The following is a 22,921-nucleotide window of genomic DNA, read 5'->3' as shown; positions in this document are numbered from 1 at the left end:
AAAAACAATCAGCTGCAACGGTTTAACATCCCAGCTGCCTGAAACTGGGAGCAAACAACAAGCTAACTAAAAACATAAAATGAAAAGTGGAGGAATAAAATATACACCAGAGGTTTTTAAAAGTTCTGAATATTCCTGAGAATACTGAAGGCCTCATGCCTGTGCCCAAGACAGCAGGCATGCTCAGGAACAACCTTGGAAGGCCTAAAGTAATCACCTCTGACTGAAAACCAGGCTTTGCATAAGCAGAAGAAAAGTTTATGGCAAGAGTTATAAGCCTGGCTGAGTGTTTAAGATGTGCCCCAACAAATATATACAGCCTCTCAGCAAAGACTGTGAGACAATAACAAGTATTAACAAGATAGTGAAGAAACTGGAATCCTCATATATTGCTGCAGGTAATGTAAAATGAAGTACCCACTTTGGGAAATGGTTGGACAGTTTTTCAAAAGAGTAAACATAAAAGTACCATATGACAATCCTACTCCTAGTAAAAATAAAAACATGACAATACAAAAACTTCTATGAGTGTTTACACTACCATATTCGTAATAACCAAAAAGTGGTAATAACCCAAATATCTATTAGCTGATAAATGCATAAAATATGGAATATCTGTAAAACGAAATACTAGTTAACCATAATAAGCAATGCAACACTGAGGAACACTGAAAAAATTACACTCAGTGAAAAATGACAAGCACAAATGATCAAATATTACCTAATTTTACTCTTTTTTGGCAGGGACAGAACGGGGGATTGAACCCAGGGAAGCTTTACAACTAAACTACATATATCCCCACTCCTTTTTTCCAGTTGTTGATGGACCTTTATTTTATTCATTTATTTATATGCAGTGCTGAGAATCGAACCCAGAGCCTCACACTTTCAAGGCAAGTGCTCTAACACTGAGCCACAATCCCAGCCCTACCCCAACCTTAGCCCCCCAGCCCTGCCCCACCCCTAACCCCCCCAGCCCTACACCACCCCTAGCCCCCCAGCCCTTTTTTTATTTTTCATTTTGAGACAGGGTCTTGCTAAGGTAAGGAAGCCGGCCTTGAACTTGTCATCTTTCTGCCTTATCTTGAGTTGCTAGAACTACAGGTGAGTACCTCCATACCCAGCTACATGATTCTATTCATGAAATGACAAGAAAAGGCAAATGGATGGAGGCAAAAAAGCAGAATAGTGGCTGCCAGAGAACTGGGGGTGACCAGATAGGTAGAGTGACTGCTAACAGTTATGAAGTTTTGTTTTGGAGTGATGAAAATGTTCTGAAATTAAAGGTACTGGTTATCCTACAACATTGTGAGTATAACATAAACTACCAAACTCTCCAGTTTAAAATGGTATATACTATACACTCCCTGATGACCATGAAATTAAATTGAATAACAATTTTCAAAACTAACTAGAAAAACCCCAAATATTACAAAATTAAACAATGAACATATAAAGGACCTGTGGATCAGAAAAACTACAATGGAAATTGTAAAGTAATTTGAAGTGAATACATTAAAACGTGTTTTGTTTTTTGTATTGTTTGTTGTTTGTGGTACTGGGGATTAACTTGGAGCGCTTTGCCACTGAACTGCATCCCCAGCCCTTTGTATTTTGTATTATTTAAAGACACAGTCTAAGTTGCCAAGGCTGGCTTTGAACTTGTGATCCTCCTGCCTCAGCCTCCTAAATTGCTGGAATTACAGGTGTGTGCCACACACCCTGCTTAGAGAGAAACATTTTTATCTGAACACATATCACAAAATAAGAAAAGTTGAAAATCAGTAAACTTCTAACTCAAGAAAACTAAAAAGGTCAAATTAAGCTAAATTCAAATGCTAATACTTACTCAAATCCACACAAAGACATATAAGTATGTTCATAGTAGACAAAAACCAGAAATAACCAATGTCCATCAACAAAATTGATGTTATACACATACACTGGAATATTACTCAGCAATGAAAAAAGACACACTCTGACACACATCAAAATGCCTAAACCTCAAAATTATCATGCTGAACAAAAATAATCAAACACAAATAGTCCTTACCATATGATTCCATCATTTATATGAAGTGCTAGAACAGGTAAAACTAATTAATGATAACAAGTCAGAAAATGGTCGCTTAGGTGGGGAGGGAACATGACTAACTACAATGAGACAGGAAGGAACTTTGTGGGGAGATAAACACACTATATATCCAGAGCTGAGTGTGGTTTACACAAGTAAGTTTATTACCAAAATTCAGTGAGGTGGGCTGAGGACATAGCTTGTAAGTAGGTACTCCTTATCATGTCTGAGGCCGTGGGTTAAATCCCCAGGACCACCAAAAAGAAAAGAAAAAAAAAATCAGTGAGATAAGGATCTATGGTTTATATATATATACATATATATATATAATATATATATGTGTGTGTGTGTGTGTATACACACACACACACACACACACACACACACACACACACTTTGGGCATTAAAAAATTAAAAAGTGAATAGATAAGAGTAATGTGTATGAAGTCCCTTAACTGGATAAAGCCAATCCTATTTCCATCTGCATTCTAACCCCTATCACTTCTTGCATATTCAAATATATTTTATCTTCTCCCTCTGGTTCAGTATATCTTTTCACATTTTATTAGGTCATTATTTTTAGCATACAAACTAGGTTTAGCCAGATGCAGCTATAATACCAGCTACTCAGGAGACTGAGGCAGGAGGATCACAAGTTAGAGGCCAGCCTGGGAAACTCAGTGTGACCTTCTCTCAAAATAAAACATAAAAAAATAAAAAGGACTGGAGATATAGCTCAGTGGTAAAGTGCCCTTGGGTTTAATCTCCAGTACTGAAAAATAAAATGTTTAAATTTCAGCCCCTCTGCCCCCAAAATTTCAACCCAACATATAGTTCCAACTACCATTATTTCCCTGCTCTCCTTTAAAGCAATACATCCAAAAAGTTACAAATTCCCACTTAAATAGCAATTTCCCCTAAACTTATTCACTTAAAATTCAACATTCAGGAGCAAATGAATGACATGAAGACTAACACAGCTATTTTCAGCATTTTTATGTGTTCTCTTTTAAATCCTCCCAACAACTGAGTAGGGTAGGTATTGTTGTTATCTCTGTTAACAGACAAGAAAACAACAGTAACAGCAAAGTTATATAACCTTCTAAAAGCAAGATAGCAAATAAATTATTTCAAACTTCAGAATACTGTGCCTTCTTGTACAATATACTAGACACTTAAAACTCCCTCTTAATACAAAAATGTCTGACCAATGAAAAAACCCAAATCTAGCCAAAATAGTTTCCTTTTTTTAAGGTCCCTATTTCACATAACAGTTCAACAACTAAAACCTATTATAACAATATGCTATGTAAGTAGGTGGCTAGCTAATTTATTATCTGAATAGGACACTTTTAAGAATAAATGAAGTTATTAATATCATGTCTGGATATCAGGCATGACCAAGACTGTCTGGGGCAAAGAGACATATGGTCATCCCATTTAAAAGCTGGCTTTTCTATTTAAAAATCCATACTTATGTTTTATTACTATATTCTCAAAAATAACAATTTAAAACTAAGATGCCATAAAGAGATAAAGAGGCATGACTACTAACAAATGTTGCAAGAAAGTATTAACATTCAAACAGTCATTTTGCTTCCAGTTTTATCTTTTAACAGTTCAGTTTAAATGTAGCAATACTGGGGATGGAAAAATTTGGAGTTAGAAAACCTTGTATGTGTTTTCAAACAAAGATGACCTATTTATAAATATGAACATTAACAGCTGACAACACTGCACATAAGGATTCCTGTTTTAGTTCTTCAAAACATTTCACAAATGAAATAATTTCATTTATTTTAGAAGCTCAACTAAGAATTTCAAAACATAAAAAAGTTTGTGCAGGGGCTGGGGATGTGGCTCAAGTGGTAGCGCGCTCCCCTGGCATGCCTGTGGCCCGGGTTCGATCCTCAGCACCACATACAAACAAAGATGTTGTGTCCGCTGATAACTAAAAAAATAAATATTAAAAAAATTCTCTCTCTCTCTCCCTCTCTCACTAAAAAAAGTTTGTGCAATAATCCGAAATTCACAATTCTCAAAAAAAAAAAAAAAAAAAACCCCACAGGTCCTGAAATGAGTTCAAAAAATTTGTTTAAATGCTCCCAAGGAAACAACAAAGAAAGACAGTTTCAAAAAGCCTGATTTTAGTCTTCATATAAATGTTCTCCATCTGAATGGCTTGGCAGAGTCTATTGGACACACCTCAAAAAGTCTTTGACTGTTAGAGGAAAAATACCCCAAGACCCCACCCATGGACCACATAAATTTTCCAGTGTAGGCCTTTTTAAAGGGACCTTTAAAAAACCACACAGAAGTGGTTCCAGAATCATCATGTAGGGCACAGTCATATGCAGAGTCCCAGAATAGTCTTAGAGCAAACCCAACCAGTCTGGGCAGGCCAAAGAGTAGGGCTCTTTAGCTCTATAGCAAACACTCCTTTTCCCAAAAGCATTTGTCCAATTTTCCCTGTCACAACCTGAGCTGTAAGCAATGTCCAAAACCAGTCTAGACACTGATGTTTTCTTAACAAGGTAATATTCAGAGGAAGATTTTAAAATAGTGTTGCTTATTCAAAACTACTCAAAGTAGGAGCCTGAGATCTTTTTTTTTTTTTTTGTAGTGGGGATTAAACCCAGGGGTGCTTTACCACTAAGATACATCCCCATCTCTTTTTATATTTTTTTAAAGAGAGAGAGAGAGAGAGTTTTTTAATATTTATTTTTTAGTTTTTGGTGGACACAACATCTATTTTTTTTTAATGTGGTGCTGAGGATCGAACCAGTGCCCTGCGCATGCCAGGCAAGCGTGCTACCGCTGGAGCCACATCCCCAGCCCCTTTATATTTTTTTTAATATTTATTTTTTAGTTGTAGTTGGACACAATACCTTTATTTATTTATTTTTATGTGGTGCTGAGGATTGAACCCAGGCCCTTACACGAACTAGGCCACAACCGCTGAGCCACAGCCCCAGCCCATTTTTATATTTTTGAGACAGGGACTTGTTAACTTGCTCAGGCTGCCTTCAAACTTGCAGTTCTCCTGCCTCAGCCTCCCAAGTTGGGAAGATGTAAATTCTATCTTATACTATGTTACTTCGGTTTGGACATAGGTCTAGTATAAAGAAAAAAATTAAAACACTGTTAGATCCTCTTCCAGTCTGATATTCTTTATTTTCCTATGTCTATGAATTTAACTCAAGTTTCAACTTTGTTACTGAGCCAATTAAAAATGACAAAAGTGGGCTGTGAATGTAGTTCAGTGATAAAGGGCTTATTTAGTATTTGGGAGGCCCTAGGTTCAAATCCTGGCATCAAAAAAAAAAAAAAAAAAGAAAGAAAGAAAGAAAAGAAAAAAAAGCATCAATTTATCAAGCATATTCTATAATCTCCGGAATGAAGACTAGTTGGAATCTGCTTTACATAACAAAGGGCAAAAGTTGTTCATTAGGGCCAGGGCTCACTGGTAGAGTGAGGCACTGAGTTCAATCATCAGCACCAAATAAAAATAAATAAAATAAAGGTACTGTGTCCATCTACAATTAAAAAATATGTGTTAAAAAAAGTTGTTTACCAAGAATAATTGGTTTTAGAGTCTGGAAATTTAGACTTGTCCATCAATAATAATACAGTAGTGTAAAATACAAATGATAAAGATTATCTCCAGCAAAATTATTCAAAGATCTTCAGTTAAAAAAAAGAAAAAGAAAGGCTGGGGATGTGGCTCAAGCGGTAGCGCGCTCGTCTGGCATGCACGTGGCGCTGGGTTCGATCCTCAGCACCACGTACAAATAAAGATGTTGTGTTCGCCGAAAAAAAAATAAAAAATAAATATTAAAAATTCTCTCTCTAAAAAAAAAAAAAGAAAAAGAAAAAGGAAGGAAGGAAGGAAGAAAAAAGTTCTTGTCTAAAATCATCAAGAAGTCTTAGCCCAGTGCAGTGGCACACGCCTGTAATCCCCAGCAGCTTGGGAGGCTAAAGCAGGAGGATTGAGTTCAAAGCCAGCCTCAGCAACTTAGCAAGGGCCTAAGCAACTTAGCAAGGGCCTAAGCAAATGAGCAAGACCCTGTTTCTAATTAAAAAATAAAAAAGAGCTAGGGTTGTGGCTCAGTGGTTAAACACTCCTGAGTTCATTCCCAGTACCAAAAAAAAAAAAAAAGTTTTGATAGTTAGATGCTACACAAGAAAGGATACTGAATGAGGTACCTAGAGATCTATTTCTAGTTAAGATTTCCAACTATTTATGTGAACTTGAACAAAGCACAATATATCTGGGCTTTAGCATCTTCAACCGTAAAGCAAGGGAATTAGGTAAATTTGTTTCCCGTTTAAAAACTTACACATTTTTTTTTCATATTTGCCCATTTTCAAAGTGGGTGTTCTTTTTTTTTGGGGGGGGGGAGAAAGATTTATTTTAGTTCATAGCTTCAGTCTAAAGTAGGCTAGCTCCACTACTTTAGGCTTCTGGTGAAGTAGAATGTCATGGTGGAAGGGCATAGCAGAGCATAGCCAATCACCTCAAGGCAGTCAGGAAGCAGAAAGAATCAAAGTGCTTTGGGGGGTGGGGTAGGACATTTATTCTTATGTAAAGTACAAAAAGAAAAACAGCAATCACCCAAGTTCTCACTTTTCAAAATCAATCACTTAATATTTTGACCTATTTGCTTTGATCCTTTTTTGTTAGCATGTTTTTGTTGTTGTTGTTGTTGTTTAGTTTTAATTAGTTATACATGACATTAGAAAAGATTTATGCATGAAAATGTTTTTAATAAGACTGACTATATTCCATTTGTAAAATGCCTTAAAACTTAAAAGCATTTTTAAACTTACCAAGTAGGATACATGAGTATCACACTAAGTTATTTCATTACAATTTTAAACTTACCCAACAACACTGTAGGATACATGAGTATCACACTAAGTTATCTCATTACAATCTCCAGAGAAGAAAAGAAATGGAATCAATAACACTAAAAAAGGCCCTCAATTATGATCGTAACCTGTTGACAATTGGTGTGATTTCCCATCCTATATTTGTTCATAGTCATTGCAAAGAGTCGAACATTACTATATTTAGCTACATTTTAAGAGTGGTATAAAAGCAAGAACATTGGACATGAAGTCAGATTCTGATAACTTGTGACTACTATTCTCACAAGGGTTGGTAATATCTAACTTGGGGGCTACTATTAGACTGAGCACAAAATGGGAATATGCCTAACATTATGATTGATAAAACTAAAGACAAAACTGCATTAAGTACAGTCCATACTGGGAACTTTCAAAACTGTCACTATATAGTCACTTCACTTTGCATAGTCTTCCTTCCTACTCCTAAACCTAAGTTACCAAGTTCCTTATAGGACCAAAGAAAGGAAAGCAAGAGAGTCACTATTGATCTCTCACAATATATGTTATAATTTTGTTCTTAATAGAAGCATCTTTTTCAGGAAATTTAAGTAATATATTGTTTTTATAAAGGTATCATTCAGGGCTGGGGATGTGGCTCAAGCGGTAGCGCACTTGCCTGGCATGCGTGCGGCCTGGGTTCGATTCTCAGCACCACATACAAAGATGTTGTGTCCACAGAAAACTAAAAAATAAATATTAAAATTCATTCATTCTCTCTCTCTATATATATATATATATTTTTAAATAAATAAAAAATAAAGGTATCATGCAGAGCACTAGATTACAGAGATCTGGATTTAATTCTTAACCTTACCACTAACTAATTTGCACACAGGACTCAAACTTCTCTTGGTCTCAATTCTTTGGTGAAAAATGTAGATGGTTTAGGTAACTACTGGAAAAGCTTTTTTTCAAGGCATATCACTATAGCTCAAGATTTCATAAAATGCAGATTAACATCAGAAGAAGTAAGCATAAATGAACTTTATTATCAGTTACCTAGCTTTTCAAAATAACTGTTCACTTTTAGATTAGTCTTGAAAAGAACCACCATTCAACCCCTACATTAAAAGATACATACTGCTAGCAAGGCATATTGGCACACACATATAATCTTAGCTACTAAGGAGGCTGAGATAGGAAATTGCTGATTTTAGGCCAGTCTGGGCAACTTAGAGAGATCCTGTCACAAAATAAAAAATACTGGGGATTGTAGTTCAGTAGTAGAGAGCCCCTGGGTTTAACTCCCAATACCAAGGAGGAAAAAAAAAAATGAATCCACATAAGAACTGATTCTTAAAAGAGAAAGCATTTGACCAGCACACCTAATTAGCAGCAGTCTGTGTTGATGGAAATGCAAGGAGTAGAGAAAAGGGGTTTTAACTCAGTATAACAGTAATATCCTAATTCATCCTAAAACACTGGTAGATTTAAAAGCTAGATTTACATGCCCCAATGTAACTTACTGTGAAACCTTCCCATATGGGTTTCCAAATTACAGCACCTGAGTTTCCCCTTCTGCATAAAAAGTATTCCTTGTCTATGTTAGTACAGAACTATGCAACTGAAGAAATAGTGTCTAACTTCAATGCCATTAGATCTTGCTTTATCTAACCTGAGGATTAAGTTTTCAGCCATCTCTTAAATATCAGTGTAATCAAAATTACCATTGAGAAGCTATTGAATTAATTACCACAACTTACGCCCCTGGATGCTCAAAACCCTCAAATGAACTTATTTCTCTTATTTATGCTGGGCCTCCCTTTCTTTGGGGCAATGAAAGACCAAGGTCTTTCATTAAGAGGCAGGTCAAACACTGGGTAGGTAAAGCAATTTATCTCTTTTAGGGAACAGTTGAATTTGCAACAGTTAAACATTCAGTCAAGGCTACATGCAAAAAATGGACAAGCCCGTTATAATATCATTAACCATAAAAGAATCCTCAAAAATTCAAAAGTACGATTGCTTGCGTTATATGCCTATTATCTCACAAAACTCATTTCACTTGTGACTCTCCGATAAAAGTAGGTAAACAGATGGTACCTTCGAGAACCATCCGGTACTAATTCCGGACACAAGCAAACATTTTGGGGACACTCAATTTCGCAACTTGGATGCAACCAACATGCAGAGAGAGGTCAAGTTTGAGGGTCTGCTCATGGCCAACCAATAAGTTCTGTCAGAAGGCATGACACACAGGCAAGGTAACACATTGTGTATGTCAGGTTCCCTCAGGCCCTGGGTTACGGGGGGGAGGAGGGGCAAACTACATTTGTCATGAGAAATCCACTGTACATACAAGCAGGCTTCAAACCCTGGAATCTGAGCGAGGGTCACCTCAACCAAGCGGCGACTTTCAGGACACCACCGTGTGCCAGAGACCCAAAAACTTCTGGGGAAAACAGAAATGCACTAATGAAAAGTGCGGAGAAAGCGCCAACAAGAGGGGGGTGGGCGGCAAAGAAAACCTCCAGACCACCCAGGAGAAGGGGCAACTGTTCTCGGGAGGTCGGGATGCTAAAGCCCAGCCAGGACGCAGTTTAAGCAGCCGCCCGCTCATTACCTGACCGACATGACTTCGTCTTCCTGCCCCCACACCACGGCGCTTGCTCCGATGCTCTGCGTCCTCTGGGGCAGCTGCAGGTACCACAGCAACTGCTCCTCTGCTCAGGCACTCCGCGACCCAGAGCGCGTCCTCACACACCCCGCGCGCGGGCGGCCCCAGGCGAGCTGGCCTCGCGCGTTGATTGGCGGCGGGCGGAGGGAGGGCGTATGCTCCGCCCCCGGCCGACGGCTGGAGTCTGTCCCTGGGCGCCGCGGGCCACGGCAGACAGCCCGAGCGGCTCGTGCCGGCTCCCAGGCGCGCGGGCTCGCTGGCTGGCCAGCGGGCTGGCTAGCGGGCGTGGTGGCCATCTTGAGTCCGGGTAACAGCGTCGGCCGCCCCACGGGGCACGAGGTTGGGTGCCCGCCTCAAAAATGGCCGCGCCGCTGGCAACTGGCTTCGCAGTCACATGGCCATGGTCTACCTCAGCAAGCTCAGGTCTCTTTAACTGTACGGGGGTAAGGGAGGCTGTCAGGGCAAATCGCGATAGGGTTTAACCACCTGAAAAATCCATCTGCAGAAGTAACGTAACCGCTTGGGAAACCTCAACTCAGGGGAAAATCGAACTCACAGCAATAGCAGCAGGACGTACTAAATTCCAATTTGCAGGGTTTAGCGGTCAATTGCTGGTCTGATGGTCCCGTATGTTCTCGAACTTAAACACTTAGAGCATTTTAGTTAATATGGAAGTACCTAGGGTTCTAAACTGAATGAGAATCTAGATGGATGAGACCCGAACACCTGGTATTCTCAGCGTGTTCCCAGGTGATCCACGTATGCACATAAAGTTTTACACCCTCTGGTCAAAGTAACACCACTGTACCCTGTTTGCCACACTTGACAGATTACCTCACTTTCCTCAAAAGTATGCAGGTTATAAAAACAAGCCATAGATAAAAGATCAGATCGGGAGGTACCCTAACTCCTAACTCTAACCTTAAAATTCAATGCGGCTAAAGGATTAAGAAATTGTTTTTTATTTATTTTTTTAATTTTTTTTTTTAGTTGCAGATGAACAAAATACCTTTATTTTATTTGTTTACTTATTTATTTTTTTATGTGGTGCTGGGGATCAAACCCAGTGCCTCATGCGTGCTAAGCAAGCGCTCTACCACTGAGTTACAACCCCAGTCCCAGGATTAAGAAATTGTGAACCACTAATAAAAATATTTTTTAAATAGGAAAATTAATTCTAACTTTGGGAATATTAAGAGAGGGGAAAATTAGTAAATGCTTCATGTCCCAAATAGCTTTTCTTTATTTCTTCTTTGTTCTCTAAATTTAAACATTTATATTATTAGCAGTAACATTCATTTACTGATCATAGAGGATAATGATTTATTTCATATCTCTGAAATACATCAAAAATAAACCAAACACCATGATATAGTAAAATGTTGCTGATGGGTCCAGATGCATTGGCAGCATGCCTGAAATCCCACCACCAGTTTGTGATGCTGAGGCAAGAGAATCACAAGTTTAAGGCTGCCTCATCAACTTAGGTAGGCCCTAAGCAAGTTAGCAACATCCTGTCTCAAAATACAAAATAAGGGTTGGGGTTGTGGCTCAGTTAAAGTGCCTCTGGATTCAATGCAGAGTACTCCCCAAAAAATAAAATTGTTGCTGCTGGAACTGAAAAAGTGAATTATAATATATTTAATGTTAAAACTGAAGCTATGTGCTTTTCTGCTGGGGTTCATAAAACATACCCAAATGTGAAGGCCTCAGAAGCAAAGTTTCCCTCTGACCTCCTACTTTCTTGATCTACACCCACCCACAATCCCACTTAAGGCAGGAAGCAGAAACTAGAAATTCTCAGGCAGGTCATGGAATCACTTTCCCCAAACAAGCTACAAGCCTAAAAATAAATCTTCCCCTGCCTTTCTGTCTTGGAGTTGGCCACAAAGAAATTCTCTGACCTACCTTGTCTGATAGTAGATAAAAAGACCACCATTTAAGAAAAGGTCCTGCCCCATCCCCAGGAGGAAGGCAGGCTACAGGGGGAGGACAAGAAGAATCTGGTCAGATCTTGCTGCTAAGTTTTCCCACTTAAGTCTATTAGGTCTTTGGGTCTTCATTCTTACGGTTTCCATGTCACCTAAAACTACTATCAAAAATATTTAAAAAAAAAATTGTTATGCTCTTCTCTTAACTGTTGTGCAAGAAAAGGATCAACACATTTTCCTTCCCTACATTCCATTAAATACAATTTTATTGTTTTGATTGGACTGTTTCCCCCCACACACACTACTAGGGATTAAAACTAGGAGTGCTCTACCACTGAGCCACATCCCCAGCCCTTTCATTTATTTATTTATTTTTATTTTGAGGCAGGATCTTGCTAAATTGCCCAAGCAGTCCTCAAACTTATAATCCTCCTGCCCCAGCTTCTGGAGTCAGTAACTGGGAAGGCATGCACCACCTCACCAGCTATATTTTGCTTTTTAACCATTGAAATTTTAACATCCAAACTAGAATAATGTAAGTATAAACATTTACCAATATTTTCAAGACTTAAAACCAAAAAAAGAACATAAAACATCTCTATAATAAGTTTTCTATTGATTTATGTTGAAATAATATTTTGAATATACTGGATTAGAAAAATATATTAAGGTTAAACTGTTTCTTTTTTAATGTGACTACTAGAAATTTTAAATCATATCTTGCATTATATTTATTCCAGATAGTACTGTTCTGTAGTCTTAAATTATCATTCATTTTTTAACCTATCATTGCTCCTGTAACAGAATAATTACATTCACATAATGAAATTAGTAAAATGGACAATTTATACAAATCTGCTTTTCCTGGTAGCCATCTAAAAACATCAAATATTCCAAAAGGTTGCAAGTTTTTTTATTCATCTCAATTAGTTATACATGACAGCAGAATGCATTTCATTTCATTGTACACAAATGGAGCACAACTTTTCATTTCTCTGATTGTAGTCACACCATTTGTGCAATTATACATGTACCTAGGGTGATGATGTCCTTCTCATTCCACCATTTTTCCTATCCCCATGCCTGCTCCATTTCCCTCCCTCCCCTTTGCCCAATCCAAAGTTGCAAGTTTCTTTAGAAAGCACTGTTTTTAGGCTTAAGACTTATTCTCTTTAATTTGGAAAATGTCTATCTAGAGTGATTCATGATGTATTCAGTCCACAAGTAAAGTCCATTAAAACACTGGGCTATACTTGCAATCATGAGACTCTGACCAAATGTACAGAAGCAGAATGGTTCCTCTGGATTAAACTGAATCCAAAGCACAGTTGCAGGTGTATAGCAATTTTAAGTGGTGGAGATACCAATTCAAGAGATTCCCTCCTCCTCTTGCAGAAAATGTTAATAGTTAATCCACATGGACTAAAATCAAGCCAGGAATAATCCTTAGGAATATAAAATCTAAGTTAAATTTTAATATGGGGCACAGTATAATGTAAAGCAGTGCTTCTCAAACTTTAATATGCACACAAATCATTTGGGGAATCTTGTTAAAATGCAGGTTTGATTCAGTAGGAGTCAGTGGCTAAACTTTTGCTTGTTTTGTTGTTTGTTTTGTACTGCAATTTAAGCCATGGGGGGACTTTGACCACTAAGCTACATCCAAAGTCCTTTTTTTATTTATTTTGAGACAGGGTCCCCCTAAATTGCTGAAGGTTTTGCAGCTGTATTTGAACTACAAACTTCCAGCCTCAGCCTCCTAAATCAATGAGATTACAGGTATGTGGCAGCGTGCCTCCAGCACCACCATATCCATCAAGTTTTGTATTTCTTTATGTTCCAAAGTCTGGCCAATTGCTTCTGATCTGTGAGTCAGAATGAGTAGAAACCTATTAGGTCTGTGACCTTGATCTGGTTCTTAACCTGTCTGACCCCAAGTTTAACCAGTTTAACCATTATATACTTTTTAGGCCATAGCAAAGATTCAAATTTAATTAACTGAGTAAAGTGTCTGTCTAATGGAGTCCATAGAAAATAACATAATTATTATCACACTAGTTAAAATTACATCTCTGGGAAGCATGATACTAAAGCTAACATGAACTTGGTCTTCTGTAAAATCAAATGTGCTTTTGTTCATGCTTAACATACAATGGTAATTCATACTTTTTATTTTTAGCATTAAGATTGAAAAAAAATTGGGCTGGGAATGTAGCTCAGTGGTAGAGCACTTGCCTAGTATCTCAATGCCCTGGGTTTGAGCCAGCATTGGGGGAAAAATAAATAAATAAATTTAAAACCTTAATTTTGCTACCAAACAGCTGATTTTAATTTAGTGGGTTTTTTTTAAACAAATATACTAAATTCTAACATGTAGGTCTGCAACATTCAAATATTTAATCAAACTGAAGTCAAATCAAAGATTTTTTTTACAAATTCATTTTTGATAAGTGACCCTTTGCATTTAACTTAATCAAAACTTTTTTTAAATTAAAATCACAACATTCAAAATGCTTATTCTTTTAAAAATGCATTTAGATACAAGTCATTTCTGCAAATATAAACAAAAATATTTCAACAAACAGGACTTGTGTGATTGTTCTTTCAGAGTCAGTGATGTAGGGACCCAAAGTAAAGATACATTTTTTTCCAGATAAAGGCAGTTCTTTTGATTCACAGAGGCTTCACAGTAATTCTTACTCTTTTTCTAGGTTTTCTGTATTCCTTCTTTCACTTAGTCATTCTCAGTATGAGAAACTGATGTGACTCCCATTTTTGAGAAACCAGTTTCTACCTGAAGGCCTGTCCAGAGGGAGGGGACATGACCCTTGTCCTTGGAAAGACCCACAGACCACTCCTAGGCACATATCCACCCTGCTGAGTCATTTGTCTGTAAATAACAGGAGAGATCTGTGCTCCAGGTGTCCTGGACTCAGTTACCATAGGTGAGGAACCATAGCAACCCCCTAGCAACCACCAATCAGCATGAAAATATCTGAAATGCCAGGTGACCCACCCAGTAGTTTTGGTAATTGATAACATGATTAGGCAACCCTCCAAGTTTAACCAATCAGTTCAAATGTATCCACCTCTTGAACCAACCAATCACCCTTACCCAACTTGTTCCTGCCAGTGAATGTGCTAATCAATGGTAAGAGTTGTTGTTGGGCTTTCCTGTGATGTGAAATGATTTGCTGTGTGACGTTGTGACACAGAGTATCCCCAAAAAACCTATAAATCCTCACTGAACTAAGGGTCGGTTGGGACTCACTCCCTGGGACTGCTGCTTCAGAAAAGGTTGTGAGTCCAGGCTCAAGCTTGCAATAAAGACCAATTGTGTGACTGCATCGGGTTTGGCTCCTGGAGGTCTATTGGGGTCCCATGAATCTGGCATTTCATCTACACACACACACACACACACACACACTTGCTGAGTAACTACTACTTTTGATCAATTTTCTAAGCAATTGATTTCAAATGTATTCTTTTCCTAAAGGCCTAGCCTATTCCCCTTTAAGGAAAAGTAGTCAATTGAAATCTTTAACTTCATTAACCTTCTCAATTTGAACAGCTGAATCAAGGAAAATGGGTCAAATAGTTTGCTCTTGGTAAGATTAATAAGCACATATTCTATTATATCTAATCTTGGGTTAATATGCCACTATAAAAGCAAACCAATAGATAAGCCCAAATAGCTAAGTGCCTCTATATTCCAGAACAAAGATGTGAACCCACCCTTACTAATCTTTTCAACAGATGCTTCAGATCCCAAAATAATAGAAATGTTCTTTTCAAACATAACCAGTTTGTTATAAGGGTACAATAAATAAAGAACTCTCATACATTATTGGTGGGAGTATAAATTAGTACATTTCTAGAAAGCTTTTTGGAAATGTGTATCAGAAAATTACATTTTTTCAGGCAACTACGGTTAAAGAGAGAGAGAGAGAGAGAGAGAGAGAGACTAACATGCAGGGTGTGCTGACGCAAGCATGTAATCCCAGTTACTCAGGAGGCTGAGATAGGTTTGAGGACAGCCTGAGCAACTTAGTGAGATCCCATCTCAACATAAATTTTTTTAAAAAGGACTGGGATGTAGCTCAGTGGTAGAGCACTTGCACTACATGTGCAAGGCCCTGGGTTCAATACCCAATACTGCAAAATAAATTTTTTTAAAAGCTAATATGAAAAAAAGATTTGTATATCCACTTACTTATTTCAGCATTAACAATATCAAATTTTAAAAAATATTTAGTTTTTAGTTGTAGTTGGACACAATATCTTTATTTTACTTATTTATTTTTATGTGGTACTGAGGATGAACCCAGGGCCTTGCATGTGCTAGGTAAGCCCTTTACCGCTGAGCCAAAACCCCAGCCTCTCAAATTATTTTTTTAATATTTTTTAGTTGTAGTTGGACAAAATATCTTTATTTTTATGTGGTGCTGAGGATCGAACCCAGTGCCTCACACATGCAAGGCAAGCGCTCTACCAATGAGCTGTAGCTCCAGCTCTCAAATTTTTATTATATCCTATATTAATTAAATTATAGGGGAATGTTATGGAGCTATTATAAAATGTTTCCACTGATTTTTTTTTTTCAGGACATAGGAAAATGCTCATGATATAATGTTAAATGAAAAAAAAAAAACAAGCAAAGAAAAAGAATGCAGAATGTGATCTTGACCATATTTTTAAAAAATATGATATATATATATATATATATATATATATGAAAAGAAACACATTTAGATGTTGTTGTCATCTCTGGAAAGCAGAATTATATTAACTTTTTACTTTATTTACAGTGATGTACCTTACAAATTTTCTATTATGCATTAATTTTATAGTCATAAAGTTTTGTAATATTAAATTTTGCAGGGTTTTTGTTTGTTTGTGTGTATAGGGAACTGAACTCCGGTATGCTTAATTATCAAGCCACATTTCCAGCCCTTTTTATTTTATTTTATATTTTTTAGTGTTGACAGACCTTTATTTTATTCATTTATTAATATGCGGTGCTGAGAATTGAACCCAGTGGCTCACACATGTGAGGCAACCACTCTACCACTGAGCCACAACCCTAGCTGCCCTCCCCCCCCCTTTTTTTTAATTTAGTGAGACAGTTCTCAAACTGCTGAGGGCCTACTAAATTGTAGAGATGGGTTTCAAACTTATGAACCTCCGGCCTCAGCCTCCTAATTCATTGGGATTACAGGCATGCACCAACCACATTACCCAGCAAATTTTGTGTTTTATAAATGATTTTAAAATGCAAGCATTCCTACTCTTTTTAAAACTTGAGAGATTTTGTTGTTGTTGTTTTGTTTTTGTTTTTGTAGTACTAGGAATTGAACCCAGGATCTTACACATGCTAGGGAAGAGCTCTACCAACTGAGCTACATTCACAGGCCTAAAACCTTGTATTTTTAAAATAACAACCATCAAAACTACACTTATCTATACAGGAATTTGATTTACTTTACAAATGCTTTATCTTTTCATGTTTAAAGATTTTTAAGACAGGAATAACAAAAATAAAATGTTACTCTGATTTTCTTGGTTAATTTTAAATTGCAACTTCACAAAAGTTAAAAGTATAAATACCAGTTTCAAATTGTGCTTAAAAGCTCAGCTATCATCACATGAATGTGGAGTGTTTTTCCTGTATGTTACTTAAAATATATACCCTCATTTAATAATTGATGAAAATAATCTTTTTTAAGCAATCTATATCATACTTCAAAAAGAGAAACTTCTTAAAACTTGTCTCCCTGAAATTAGTATTGCCACAGTACATAGTTCAGAAGCCTGTGAATGTGAAGATGGGAATTCTTTTTTTTTTTTTAAATATATTTTAACTACTTTTATTTTATTTATTTATTTATTTATTTTTATGTGGTACTAAGGATGAAACCCAGTACCTCACACATTCTAGGCAAGTGCTCTGCAAATTAGCTACAGCCCCAGCCCAAAGATGGGAATTCTGATCTGGCACCTATCAATAACAGTATGACTTTTCACAAATCATTACCTGTTTTACCATCAGTTTCCTAATCTTCAACACAAAGGAGTGTGTTATAGGTGACATCTCAAGACCTTGTCAATTCTTATTAGACAGTAAAGGAAAAACTGTCTATTTGTGTCTCAATACATATTGCTTTTTTAAGAGCTGATCAATTTTAATTAGTTTCAGAATGGACAAGGTTATTCAAAGAAATGTTGCTAAACATATTAGTTCTCTTCTCCAAAAGGAATCATAAAACTTTATTATTTTCTTTTATTACCTGTATATTCTTATGTCATATTTCACTTTAACATCACACATTTGAATAGAATACAATTTTTAAAGATAACCTGGCAATTTACTTCCCAGAAGAATTTGAAGACTACAAGAACATATGATAGATCAAACTTTATTTAGTAGGAGTTTTTAGTAAAACTCCCTTCCCAGGCACACCCACACAGTGCTTCTTTATTTTCAGTGAACTATATAAATTTCTGAAACTCGAAGAAAACCTCCAACCTAAAAGTACAGGACAATTGTGCTTTCCAATTATTCCTGCTGCAAAGAATATATTTTTAAACTATAAAACTAAATATCGCTATCATTTAATAATGAAAAGGACATTTTAATATAAAAATATAGAAAGGACATTACAGAATTAAAGACAGTCCTTCCCAAAGGATTGTCTGTAACCTTATATATGTGTTATATTAAAGGTTTTTCTTAATTTATTGTAATACCATAGATCAATCTATTTTATTTCACAAACAAGCTTTCAGAAATTATTCATTCAGTCACTGATCAAATGTTGATTTAGCATCTACTCTGTACACTCAAAACTAGAAATTCAGCAAAGATCAAGAACAAGCTCTGGGAGGGTATGGTGGCACACACCTATAATTCCCACAGTTCAGGAGGATCACAAGTTCAAAACCAGTCTCAGTAGGATTAACAAGGCCCTAAACAACCTAGGGAACCCTGTCTCAAAATAAAAAATCAAAAGGGCTGGGGATATCGACTAGTTCAATCCCCAGTACCAAAAACAAACAAAAACCCACGTTCTGCCATTATAGAAATAACATTCTAAAGGAATACAGATGAATAATCAAGTAACAGATAAGAACATCAAGGGATCAAAAGTGCTATGCAGGGCTGGGGCTGGGGCTCAACACTAGCACACTTGCCTGGCATGTATGAGGCACTGGGTTCGATTTTTGGCCCCACATGTAAATAAATAAAATAAAGGTCTATCAACAACTAAGAAAAATATTTTTTTTAATTGCTATACAGAGAATTAAAACCAGCGGATCAATGTAGAGAAAATCTCTTTTACATTAGGTAGTCAGGTTCTCTCTCTACAAGGAGAGAGGTGAAGCAAAGCCAAGTGGGGGAAGGGCAATCAGAACAGCCCCCAAAGGAGAACTAGACTGCCAGTGCAAAAAAAGCAAGTGAGAGAGAAAGAGCTGTATGTGGCCAGTGCAAGCAGCAGATGGGATTGAACTGCATGAGCCTACGAAGTATTGATTTTGTTATAAGCATGGCAGGAAGCCATCACTGTAATCAAGTTTTAAACAGAGGAATAACATGATCTCATTGTGTGTAGAAGATCATTCTGAGCATAGTATGGAGAATAGAATAGAGGAGCAAGAAAGCAGAAAGACCAAATTAGAAGCCTATCTGGTAACAGATAACCACAGAGATAGTGATGGCCATGAAGAGAAGTAGATGGTTCCAGGAGACATTTTGGAAGTAGACTGACAGGACTTGCTGGTGGACTAAATATGAGATATCAAGGGAAGAAAGGAATCGAGAGTAACTTCTATATTTGAGACTTGAGAAATTGGGTAAATGGTGCTGCAGTTTTTTCTAGATAAATAGAGAAGACGGGAAAAGCTTACAAGACTGGAGTTCTGGGAAAAGAGAGGGATGAAGAAAAGAGATTTGGAAAACAGGTTTTTCTTTTCAGTCTTTCTTTCTTACTCCTAAGTGCCTACTGTTTTCTATTGATAGACTAAAAACAAATGTCTAGAATTTTATATGCAGTTTCATCTGAATAATATCCTAAGAGAGAAACAGTTTTACCTTGGCATCTGCTAGCAGCCATGAGTATATATAAAAGTAGAATGATGCCAGACACAGTGCTGCATGCCGTAATCCCAGCAATTTGGGAGGCTGAGGCAGGAGGATCATGAATTCAAACCCAGCCTTAGCAACTTAGCAAGACTCTAAGCAACTCAGGGAGACCCTATCTCAAAATAAAATATTAAAAAGGGCTGGGGATGTGGCTCGGCATGTTTTTCAAAATTATTTTACCATAAATGTGACAGATTTTAAATGGCCACAATTTCTTTAAGACAAGTCTATGTCCTCTCCACTTAAATCTGGACCAGCCTGGGGCTCCTTTGACCTATACTATTAGTATGTTGGAAGTGATGCTATGCCAGATACTAGGTAGCCTTTAAGAAGACTACAAACTCCTGCCTTGGTCTCTTAAGGCCTCCAACTGTCATGTAAGTCCAACAACCATGAGGCTAAGGTTGTGGCTCAGAGGTAGAGCACTCACCTAGCATGTGTTAGGCACTGGGTTTGATCCTGAGCACCACATGAAAATAAAATAATGGTATTGTGTCTACCTACAACTAAAAAATAAATGTTAAAAAAAAAAAAAGAAGTTCAACAACCTGACAGAAGAAACTGCACAGAAAAAAGGCTCCCAAACTACAAGAGGGAGAAACGCCCCGCTGAGCCAAGCCTTCCAGTCATCCTCACTAGAATACCAAATTGTGAAAAATACATTTTACAGCTCAATTTTACCTACATATACATAACTAAAGTAACATTTAATAAAACAATAATTACTCTTAAATACTCCAATGCATTCATATTTCCTTATTTCTCTTATATATTGATTGCACACCACAAATTGATTTATGGGCTAGTTTCAAAGACATTGTAGTCCGTATTACTCACTTCACAGGTGAATACACAAACCTAGACAGATACCTTAATAAAACCCAGGTGTCCTGATTACTAATCTAAAATCCTTTTCCTTATACCATCTAACAAGCAATAGGTATTACAGTCCATACCAGAAGTCTCTCACAAAATTCATATACATATCCCAGAATTGATCTATGTCCTCCTCCCCCCACACTTTTTTTCCTAAGCTTATCAAGCATAATGAAATTGAGGTTTTTAAGTATTATCAGTTGTATTTACTAATCCTATTCTTCAAATAGGCTAACTGTACATTTCCTTTTTTTCCCCCTAAATTGAACCCAGGAGTGCTCTACCACTGAGCACAGTACCCCAGTGCCTTTTTATTTTTTATTTTGAGAGACAGTCTCTAAATTGCTGAGGCTGCTGGCCTGGAACTTGCCAGCCTTCTGCTTCAGCTTCCAGAGCCATTGGAGTTACAGGAGTGTACCACTAAGCTGGCCTTAACATTTTGCTTCTGTACAAAGGTTACTTTTGATAAACTGTATGAGGTCCAAGGCTAATTGTTACCATGAATCATTTCTAATGGAAAAGACTTCACTGCTACCATCTCAGACGTGGTAAATGTTTTTATAGGATTTTAAATTATGAATAGTATTAAAAGATTAACAGCTTTTTAGAAGATTACTAGTAATTGTTCCACATATTATATAGGAATACTTCTTGAAGCAAAGAGCCTGTTTGATTTTTTTCATCCTATAAGTTACATATTTTTAAAAAATTTTTTCCCAGATTTTTATTTGGTGCAGTAACGTTGTACATAATGGTGGGATTTGTTGTTACATATTTGTACATGCACTACAAATCACTGCTGATTGTTATTCATACAAGACCAGAAAATTGCAAGTAATTACTAACAATATTAAAATAAGACAGATTCAGGTCTGATCCTATCTTGGCCACTTAAAACTGTCATCACAGTCACATCATTTAAACTGTCTAAACCTTAGTTTTTTCATCTGCAAAAGAGTATGGGTTATCCTACTTTGTTTTAATAATAGCAACTTATTATTATTAATAAATGTTAACTAGAATATTAAAACTTCTCTTAAACTATAATATTTTAATTATAAAACACAAGCCAAATTTGTTTCATTAGAAAACACAATCTGCTCAAAATTCAAACTCAACAAGTTAATCCATTTGCAAAGCACGCCATTTAAGTATATCCTCACAAATTTATTCTTGGGTTCTAAACATTTATTCTTGGGTTAGAAAAAGCTACATTTGTGTGAATGAGAAAACTTTAAAGACAAAAGTCTAAACCAGATTATAAAACACAATGCTACAAGATTTCTTTAAGTAGTGTGCTTATCTAGCATATACAGAATTCACTTTGACAACTTTTCTCCCTCTTCCTCTGTTGTGTGTTTATTGTATATATATTTTTTTAATAAGGTAATATAAACAGCAATAAAGGGTGAGTCAAAGGTCCTGAGTGTGAAATGAGCACTACTTAACCACTCTGCATCTATTTCCTCAGCTAAAGACATGTTATCTGGTGACCTTGTGAGAATCATTAGAAAATGTAAGTGGAAGTACTTGTCATTTCTCATCTAAAAAGGAGGGGGGGGGGGAGCTCCAAAGAAAATACTTTGTTTCTTGTTCCAGGTTCTAGTATAATGATGTTACAGTTGTAAAACTAGTGAGATTAAGTCTCACCTCAAATAACACAGCTGTAAGTAACTAGCTGTGTTACTATACTAATGAGACTTAATCTCTATGGGCTTGAATTCTCTCAACTTTATGGTTAAGTACTTCATCAACAATAACAATCTAAAGTCTAAAATATGTTAAAATATGTTAAACCAACAATCACATGAAACTATGAACCACCATTTCAAAGCCATATCTGGATGATTACGAGGTCTGCTGGTGCTTTCACACTCAATTCCATGTTTTGCAGGAAACTCTAGAAACCTTCCCACCATGCCTAGATGCCTCTCAGCCATCTCCTACCCACTACTCCTTCCCCCATTCCCATTAGCATTCCCAAGCAGTCTTTGGAAATATCAAAGTAGTTTTCTAAATGGGAATGGCTGAGAGAGCCTGCCCTAACCTGTTTTATGAGTTAAAGTAATATCTACACAAACAAACATTTAAAGACCTCTACAACTGACTTGATATCTAAGGGATATTAATGAGTCTTCTCAAAAATATGATCAAGCTTCACAGGGAACTGAGGTCAAAGATCTCTGATGTAGTGGTTTTTCTCTAGTGGAAAAATGTACTTATTTGTACTGAATCTAGGGAAGGAATGTTACAGAGAGCTTATATATTTTTCTACAGAATATCCTTGTAATCAAACATAAGAATGAATACATTCAAAAAAGTCAAACTTACCATGTAAAGAATCTACAACCACGCATACACCAATATCTTTT

At 36.8% G+C, this 22,921-nt stretch overlaps 1 protein-coding gene across 2 annotated transcripts in view; it reads right to left on the bottom strand.

Annotated features, from left to right (window-relative positions):
* ADK (adenosine kinase) overlaps positions 1 to 22,921 on the bottom strand; it is a 459,464-nt gene that overhangs the window by 424,732 nt on the left and 11,811 nt on the right. The window contains exon 2 of one of the 2 annotated variants that reach the window (XM_081268680.1): positions 9,549 to 10,035. The exons of the other annotated variant lie outside the window; for it this stretch is intronic. Within the exon in view, the coding sequence (XP_081124806.1) occupies positions 9,549 to 9,559 (11 nt within the window). The 5' untranslated portion in view covers positions 9,560 to 10,035. The remainder of the gene's footprint in view (positions 1 to 9,548; positions 10,036 to 22,921) is intronic. 2 annotated transcript variants of the gene reach the window in all.

The sequence above is a fragment of the Spermophilus citellus genome, assembly GCF_964194105.1.
Source record: "Spermophilus citellus genome assembly, chromosome: 15".
In the NCBI taxonomy this organism is placed as follows: Eukaryota; Metazoa; Chordata; class Mammalia; order Rodentia; family Sciuridae; genus Spermophilus; species Spermophilus citellus.
Note: the sequence above shows the minus strand (reverse complement) of the source record. Positions and strands in the feature narration are given on the sequence as shown.